This window comes from Mirounga leonina, unplaced genomic scaffold (genome assembly GCF_011800145.1).
Source record: "Mirounga leonina isolate KUSES-001 unplaced genomic scaffold, KU_Mleo_1.0 Mir_175, whole genome shotgun sequence".
Taxonomy (NCBI): domain Eukaryota; kingdom Metazoa; phylum Chordata; class Mammalia; order Carnivora; family Phocidae; genus Mirounga; species Mirounga leonina.
The window spans coordinates 21,172,174-21,180,836 of record NW_023270453.1 but is presented as its reverse complement, the minus strand read 5'-3'; the positions used below and the strand labels follow the sequence as shown (position 1 = coordinate 21,180,836).

Below are 8,663 nucleotides of genomic sequence, written 5' to 3'. Positions count from 1 at the left end.
GAGCATGCCCCACAGGGAGCAGCCCTCCTGGGGAGGATCTCATGGGGGGTGCCCTCAGCCCAGTCCCTTGCAGGATGGACCTTGGAGAGTGAGGCCCTGATGCGAGAGTTGAGCACTTGGCTCCTGATCTGCACCTGCTTCGGCACTTGGGTCGGCTTGGGAGACTCCGTCCAAGGAGAAGGAGGAGGTGAGGGCTGGGCAGTAGTGTCTTGTGAGGTGGGTTGGTGGAGAGCTTGGGGGGCAGGGCTGTCATCTGTCTCACTCCACAGGGAAGGGTTTGGCTGGAACCGTGCTGGGGCCTGTTCTCCAGGGACCAGCCTGGACTTCATTCCCACCCATGCCTCATGGGTCAGAGCCCATCAGCTCCCAGCCCTGCCCTTGATGCCTTCTGCTGGGATCATTCTTGGGGGACTGCCCTGTCAGAGTGTCAGCTGCAGGTCCTAATCCTGCCCTGAAGCAGCCACTGTGGGCTCCACACCCTCACTGTTCCCAGGGCTCGGGGCTGGATCTTTCACCTGCCTCAGCAACAACATCTTAAGGATTGACTGCCACTGGTCTGCCCCAGAGCTGGGTCAGGGCCCCAGTCCCTGGCTTCTCTTCACCAGGTAAGGTTGGAGGGCCAGGCTTCAGGAGGACCATGAGGGTGGGAGCCCCACGGGAGCAGCAGCAAGGGCCGGGCTGGTGCGGTGGCCCCTTGGTGCCGACTTACACCCTTTCCAGCAACCACGCGCTGGGCAGCGAGCATAGATGTGTCTTCCGGGCCGGTGAGTGCACCGTGGTGCTGCCGCCCGAGGAGGTGCTCGTGCCTTCCGACAACTTCACCATCACTTTCCACCGTTACGTCTCTGGGAGGGAGCAGGTCAGCCTGGTGGACCCACAGTACCTGCCCCGGAGACATGGTGAGGCCTGGTCTGGGTGCCTTGACGGGAACATCCTGGCTTCATGGGGATTGGGGGGGCAAGGTCCCATTGCCCTTAACCTCCACGGCCCGGTGAAAGTTCTGCGTCCCGACTAAGAGACACCCCAGGGCTGGGAGCAGCCTGGGCCCCTGGGAGGGGAGGGCCCACTGCTGGCTGGAGAGATGGGGTTGAAATGCACTTTAGTCACAGCAGGAAGGACTCCAGTAAGACACTGGGGAGCATTTCCAGCAGGAGCTTATGAAGGAAGAGACAGGCAAGATTTGAAAATCACCCTGTCTGGCTGCAGGGGCTCTTGTCCCACCCGGGGCCTCACTGGGAGACAGAGACCTGCCCGCTAGTGAGGCCCCCGGCACCCTTCAGACCCCGCAGTCCTGGGCATGCTGACAGCCACAGCCACATGTCCCCTCACTCTGTTTCAGTGAAGTTGGACCCTCCCTCTGACTTACGGAGCAACGTCAGCTCTGACTACTGTGTCCTGACCTGGAGCGTCAGTCCTGCCTTAGAGCCCCTGACCTCCCTCCTCAGCTACGAGCTGGCCTTCAAGAAGCAGGAAGAGGCCTGGGAGGTAGAGCTGGGCCGGCTACTCCAGGGGCCTCCCTCCTGGGAGCGGCAGCTCGGGGCCACCCGCCCCCCGCACTTAGGAGGGCGTCAACTTGGACTAATGAGGAGGGGGGTGATCAGAGCTAGGAGCGTGACTGCACACGTGTGTTTGTATGTGAGGTGAGTGTGCATAGGCTGTGCCTATGTATAGGGGTGGGAGTGTAGTGAGCCTGTTCGTGCACGTGCGTCAGTATGCACGGGGGTCGGGAGTGTGTGTGCCTACGGGCCTGCGTGGCGTGCATGGGTGCATGTGCCCACGTGCCTGGGCGCGGTCGTGTGTACGTGTGCCTGTGTGTTCTTGAGGGCCGATGGCCCTGTCCCACCCTCCGCACCTGCTAACTGTCCTCTACCCCACAGCAGGCCCGGCACAGGGCTCACATTGCCGGGGTGACCTGGCTCACCCTCGAAGGTGCCGAGCTGGACCCCGGTTCCAGCTATGAGGCCCGCCTGCGGGTCCAGATGGCCACCCTGGAGGATGAAACGGTGGAGGAGCAGTGCTATGCGGGCCAGTGGAGCGAATGGAGCCAGCCTGTGTGCTTCCCCTCTCCCCAGAGCCCTGCCCGAGGTGGGGGTCTCCCTCCCAGAGGGCCTCTGCTCCCTCATGCGTCATAGTGTCCCCCCTTCCACCCTCCCAGAGCCCCCTCCCTGAGGCGGTCCTGCCCTGGATGACCACTCTCCCCTGGAGATCTGAGATTTTTAAGGAGGAAACAAACACCTGCCAAGCGTTGGGCTTCTTGGAACCTGTAGCTATTGTCTGTCCCTGGGAGTGTGGCCCAGGGTGGCACGCCGGGCCTCTGCTTCCGTCTCTGGAGCCTGGACATGGTCTCACCTTCCTCGGGAGGGCTGGGCTGACCCTTGTGACCTGCTAGGGAGGGTGACTGGCCCTGATGACCTTGCAGATGGAGGAGGTGAGGCCCAGGGTTGGGTGATTCATGAGCAGGCATGACACAACTCCTGTGGCCTATGAGAAAATTTCCACTGTGGCCCAGAGCACTCCTATGGGGGCTTTGCCGTGTGGATTTGAAGGAACGTCCTGGGGCCAGGGAGGCTCACAAGCCTGGCCCTTCCTGCCCACAGGCCCCCTGTTCTCACTTCGGGGGCAACCCAACAGCAGTGCCCTTGTTGCTATACCCGTCTTTCTGCTGCTGACCAGCCTGACCTACCTCGTGTTCAAGCTTTCACCCAGGTCAGTAGCCAAGGTGTGCGTGTGCGTGTGTGTGAATGTGTTACTGTGTGCACGTGTGCGTGTGTGGTAGGTGGGGCATCTTGGGCCAAACCAGCCATCCCTCCCCTCCATCTGGTCCTGGACGGGGTGGGGGTTTTTAAGCCTCTGCCCTGGACCTGTGGAGAGTTCCCCACTTGTCAGGTGTGTTGGGGGCAGTAGGGCCCCGAAGAGGCTCAGAGGGACCCAGATTCACTGGGGCGAAGTCACCCAAGGTCCTCATCTCCTGCCTCTGGAGGTGCTCTGTGGTTTGCTGATTTTTAAACGCCTCCTATGAAAACATAGTCCTGTGCTCAGGACCCTGGTGAACGCCCCAGAGTACAAAACAGACCCAGGGCCCATTTGGAGTAAATCACTCATGTCAGGTTATAGGAGGGGGCCCGTAGGAGACCAACCAGGTGCGGACTGGCAGCAGAAAGGGTGAGAGGAAGTTGGCCTAAGGGAGCGGGGTGGGTGGTGGGGGGGGGTGGGGGTGGGGGTGGTGAGGGCCGAGGGTGGGGGTGTTGGGGGGGTGTGGGTGTTGGGGGGTGTGGGTGTTGATGCTGGCCAGATGTGACCTGGGAGCAGAGGAAAGCTCTTTAAGCATGGGAAACGGTGTGCGACAAGATCTGCTTTGTATTTTGAGGATAGAGTTTGGGGGTACAGGGAGATGGGGAGGACCCACCGGGAGGCCAGTGGTGGTGGCCAGGGGGCGGCAATTTGGCTGGAGAGGGCAGGAGAAGCAGAGAGGGAACAAAGTGGAGGGAGCCACCAGGCCTTAGGAAGAGAAGCTGAGGGGGCAGATGAGCTAGGACCGGTGATCTGCGAGGTGGGGACCTGGAGGGGCCGCTTCCTCCCCTGGGAAGCTGGTGAGGCTGATTTGGACCTGTTGTGTTGGAGGCCTGGGCTACCTCCTTGTGGGAGGGCCCGTGGCTCTGTTGCTCAGGGAGGAGTCAGGTGGGATGAGGACACAACAGTCACCCTGTGGCCTTAAACCCACCATCACTACTCACCCCGGAAAGGACGCGTGTCTTGGTGTAAGTCTGTTGTACGGGGTCATTAGCCTGGGAGGCCACAGGGGCACGTGTTGGGTTTTGCCCCAAGAACAGGTTTGGACCCAATGAGAGGCCAGAGAGGCATCAGCACGGATGAGGCAGGGCGGCGGGAAGGGGGTGAAGCTCCCACGGGGGCCTCACGCCTCCTGGAGCTGGGCCTCCGAGGACCCCTCCTTGGGCGTGCAGAGGCCTCCAGCTGTCCTCTCTTGGCCTCAGGGTGAAGAGAAGCTTCTACCGCAACGTGCCCTCTCCAGGGGCCTTCTTCCAGTCCCTCTACAGTGTGCACAATGGGGACTTCCAGGTGCGTGCACAGCCCACGGCAGGGGTTGGGGGAGGGGCTGGGGTCGCCCACGTGTCTGGCCTGCCCAGGATGTGGGCTTCGGGTGAGAGTTGGGGGCTAGTATGGGGCCTTTGTCAGTGCTTTGAGCTTTTTTGGTATACGTAGTGGGTTTAAATTTACACACTGTGTCTCAAATGCATCAGAACAATTAGCTTTATTCTCTCTTGCGGGTTTCTTTTTGTCTTGGGGTAGCAGCCCCTGGGAGGTACATGGTCCTGTTTTAGTGCAAACTACCGCCCGTCCCGGCTTCTCCTCTGAAGACGTCTGTGGGGAGGGCCTGGTGCTCGTGCTGTCCCTGGGGCCCTCAGTGGTCTGTGGGCTCCTGCTCTGGGGGTCACTGGGGAGTGCCTGGCCCCTCCTGGTCCCCACGGGTAGCATGCTGGCACACCCCCCATCTCCCCCTTTGTGGGACATCAGACCCCTGCCCTTCCCACTGGCCTGGTGGCCCCTGCCCCTTGGGTGGGAGGGGGCGGGGAGAAGCTCCCCCAAGTGGTCCCGGGTTCCCCACTGTGGGCAGAGGATGGGATGATATGCTTCCTGGGGTCCTTCCCCATCCCCCTGCCTCCCCCTTGTGTCTCTCAAAAGGGAGCCCAGGAAAAAAATTTAAAAAGGGAGCCCAGGTTTCAAGATTGTTGTCCAAAAGTATAACTCAAAGCTTAAAGCTGAGCATTTTGTCCTTGGTGGAGGCCACCTCCTTCTCCCAGACAGGGGCCGTCACTGTCAAGACCCCTGAGGTGATCGTCCTGGAATGTGTCATCTGGGCTGCATGCAGCTGGGTCCTGCCTCACCCCTGCTGACCACCATCTGGCTCCGCTGGGCTCCCCACAAAACCTCCTCTGTAGACCCATGTCACCTGCCAGGCTACTTAGACCCCTCAGGTGGTGGGCTGTAGCCACGGGTCGGCTCTCAGGGATCAGGGCAGACAGAGGGTGAGGTATGTGTGGTCCATTTGGTGGGGGTTCCTGGTCCCACCTAGGAAATACTTTCCTTTGGGAGGTGGGGGCCTCCTGTGGCTCCACGGAGGGATCCAGGTCTGCTGCCCTCAGCCCAAAGGTGCTGTTCCCACAGCGTCTCCCCGTGTGTGTGTTGGGGGGGCGGGGGGTCCAGGAGAGGGTGCCCAGCGTCTGTAGCTCGTGGGAGTGCCTGGAGCAGCAACCAGGGCTTTTCTCTGTCCTCAGCACCTGTCACCACCTGTACCCTGTGTCAGGCTGCTGTGAGCACCAGGCAGGGAGGTGGAGGATTGCTGAGGGTCCTGAAGGGACTCGGGGTCCCGGGCTGAGGGTGGGCGGGCACATGGCAGGCAAGATAGAATGTTCCAAGCATAGTTGTTGCTTGGACTCTGGGTGAGGACGTCAGGAGACCTTTCTGGAGGAGGAGGGGAGGCTGCTTCCAGGGAGAGTCCCAAACAGGCTGCTTGAGCCCTTCCCCCCCCCCTCCACGCTCTCTGTTGTAGACCTGGATAGGGGCCCACAGAACCGGTCTGCTGCCGAGCCAGGACTGTGTCGGTTCCCCACGAGGAGTCTTGGAGCCTGGTGTCCAGGAGGTCATTGCGTGGCTGACCTACGACCCGGCGGATCCCTGGCAGTCAGTGGCCCTGGAGGAAGAGGAGGAGGGCCCTGGCGCCGGCCTCCCTGAGGCGGTGCTGCTAGCTGGGCATGTGGAACAGAGAGGGCAGCCTCCTGCCTACCTGCCACAGGAGGACTGGGCCCCCTCGATCCCCAGCAGGCCAGCTTCCCCACAGCCAGAGGGCAGCAGTGGCGGCTACTGGGCCCTGGGCTGCTCTGGGGACTGCCACCCCTCCACCTTCCCAGGAAACACCCAGAGCTCGGGGCCCAGCCCGGCCTCGGCCTGTGGCCTTTCCTGTGACCAGCAGAATCTGGACGCCTGGTGAGGAAGTAGTCCTGGGGGGTCGGTCACAGCGAGAGGCAAGACCCCGCTGCATGCGTCCCGTGAGGACCGCAGGGCCTTTTCTTCACTCCTACTGGGTTTGACCTGGGACCCCGACTTGGGCCAGCTGCATAAAGTCCATTTTGTGGAAAATGGACTAAAGTTTCTCTGAGAATGGAGCCCCTGCACAGACATCCTGTCCGGATGGAGGCAGGCAGGCAGATGACCCCTCCTCCCTCCCCTCCCCTCAGCAGCCTGCTACCCAGCCCCCACTCCGGGCCCACCACTTCCCTCCCTGCCCTCTGGCTCCATCAAAGCCCCTCTGAGCAGGGAGTGTTAGCCCCACACCTGTTCTGCCCTCACCCCCTTAAAGGGCCAGCTTGCTCCCAGCAGACACAGATGAGGTGGTGCTATGACCTCTTTCCGTGCCCTCCTGAGGTACCTCTCCTACTGAGATGACAAGAACTGGCTGCTGGACGGGAGAGGGGCCCAGAGGAGGTGCAGGGGGATGGGCTCTGTCTGCTCTTGGGCTTTCTGGGGTGGGAGGTGCTGATGTTGGAAAGGGAGGATCAAATGGAGGCCGGTCCCTCTCTGGGTGCCCAGATAGAGAGGGCATCTCCCCGTGGGGCTCTGGTGACCCCTGCGGTCTGCACAGAAAAAAGCACCTGTGGCCCCAGGCTCCCCAGGCAAAGGCCCCCTCTGCGTCAGACAGGCATCCCCTCCCCTCTGCGTGCCTGTGGAGCCCCCGGGGTTTTGTGGGGAGCCTCAGCGGAGCCAGATGGTGGTCAGCAGGGGTGAGGCAGGACCCAGAATGTATTTTTAGCAGGTAGAGAACGGGAAGGGTGTAGACGGAAATGAGGTGCAGACATCTTCAGTTCTAACCGAGGATAAAAAAAAAATAGCGTGAATCCACTTCCTGGGGCCGACCCCTGGGGAGCCCTGGGCTGGGGTATTATAGCAGCATCTGTGTGGCTCCTGTGGGTTCCCAGGGAACCTAGGCCACCCGCATGTGACAAGTGACCCCCACAGCGGGGACGCCTCTTCTGTGTGGCCAGAGACGTTGTTCCTGTGAGTCACATATTTTCTGTCTGTGGCACCCAGAGACCTGGCTTTGGGCCGGAGCGTGAGCCTGCAGCCCCTTGGAGGTTGTGTGACGGTAGGTGAGCCACGCCTGCCCCTTCAGGACGAGCAATACCTCCTTGTGTTGCTGTGAGTTCACCTGAGCAAGTCACCTGCACACCTCCGTGCCCAGGAAATGCTAGCGTCCCCCTTTTGAGATGAGACGACCCTTGGACACCGTGTGCCGAGATCCAGTGTGCAGCAGAGCAAGGTTTGAAGACCTTGGGATGAGGAAGTTGCTGAGCCCTGGGCACTGAAGGGGTCAGAGAGCAGGTGACTGGGAACTGAAATCCTGATGTGGCTAGTGTTTCGAGGAGTTGGGGGCATGGCGAGGCTGGAGCTCAAGTGTCCAAAACGTGGCTGGCTGGACTGTGGAGGGCCTGGAAGGTCAGACTGAGGCCTGTGAGGGGAGGGAACTCTCCTGGGCAAGGGAGGATGTGCAATGGTTTCTCTTTCTTTCTTTTTTTTTTTTAAATATTTTTTTATTTTTAAGTAATCTCTACACCCAGTGTTGGGCTTGAACCCACAGCCCCAAGATCAAGAATCCCATGCTCCACTGATTGAGCCAGCCCCTCTTTGTTTTTCAATGTGGTGAAATCCACATAATTTAACCATAACTCTTGAAGTGTATAATTCAGTGACATTTAGTACATGCATAATATGGTCCAACCGTCCTCACTCCCAAAGGAAATCCCCTTCCTGTTAAGCAGTCACTCCCCACTGGGCTCTCCATGTGACCTATCCTATATAGCCCCTTGCCTACCTCCTTTCTCTGTGGATTCACCGCTTCTGAACATTTTGTATAAATGCAGTCATACATATGTGACCTTCTGCACAGCCTTCTCCCTCAGCGTAGTGTTTCTGAGGTTCACCCACTTTGCAGTATCGGCACCCCAATCCTTATTGTGGCTAAATGTTATTCCATTGTGTGGATGGACCACATTTAGTTTATTCACCCTTCTGTTGGACATTTGGGTTGTTTCCACTTTTTCTCTGTTGTGAGAAATGCTGCTGGGAATATTCATGTAAAAGTTTTTGTTTCAATACCTGTTTTCTATATTTTTGTGTATATTCCTAGGAGTGGAATTGCTAGATCATATGGTAACTCCATGTTTAGAATTTTTGAACAACTGCCAAACTGTTCTCCACAGTGACTTCAACATTTTCTATCAGTAATGTACTCGCGTTCTAATTTCTCCACATCCTCACCAACTATTGTTAGTGTCCTTTTTTTTTAAATTTGTTTTGTTTTTTAAGTTTCTTTCTTTAAGTAATCTCTACACCCAAAGTGGGGCTTGAACTCACGACCCTGAGATCAAGAGTCCCATGCCTGGGTGCCTGGGTGGCGCAGTCGGTTAAGTGTCTGATCTTGGTTTTGGCGCAGGTCATGATCTTGGGGTCGTGCGATCGAGCGCCATGTCAGACTCCGCACTTGTCGTGGTCTGCTTGGGATTCTCTCTCCCTCTCCTTCTGCCCCTCCCACTTGTTCTCTCTTTCTCTCTAAAATAAGTAAATACATTAAAAGAAAAAAAAAGTCATGT

At 58.8% G+C, this 8,663-nt stretch overlaps 1 protein-coding gene across 1 annotated transcript in view; it reads left to right on the top strand.

Annotated features, from left to right (window-relative positions):
- Positions 1 to 8,374, top strand: part of IL9R (interleukin 9 receptor) — a 10,520-nt gene extending 2,146 nt beyond the window's left edge. The window contains exons 2-9 of the mRNA XM_035022455.1: positions 4 to 187; positions 494 to 605; positions 721 to 899; positions 1,340 to 1,485; positions 1,878 to 2,085; positions 2,598 to 2,706; positions 3,993 to 4,077; positions 5,570 to 8,374. Coding sequence (XP_034878346.1) covers positions 4 to 187; positions 494 to 605; positions 721 to 899; positions 1,340 to 1,485; positions 1,878 to 2,085; positions 2,598 to 2,706; positions 3,993 to 4,077; positions 5,570 to 6,007 — 1,461 coding nt within the window. The 3' untranslated portion in view covers positions 6,008 to 8,374. The remainder of the gene's footprint in view (positions 1 to 3; positions 188 to 493; positions 606 to 720; positions 900 to 1,339; positions 1,486 to 1,877; positions 2,086 to 2,597; positions 2,707 to 3,992; positions 4,078 to 5,569) is intronic.
- The last annotated feature ends 289 nt before the right edge of the window (positions 8,375 to 8,663 follow it).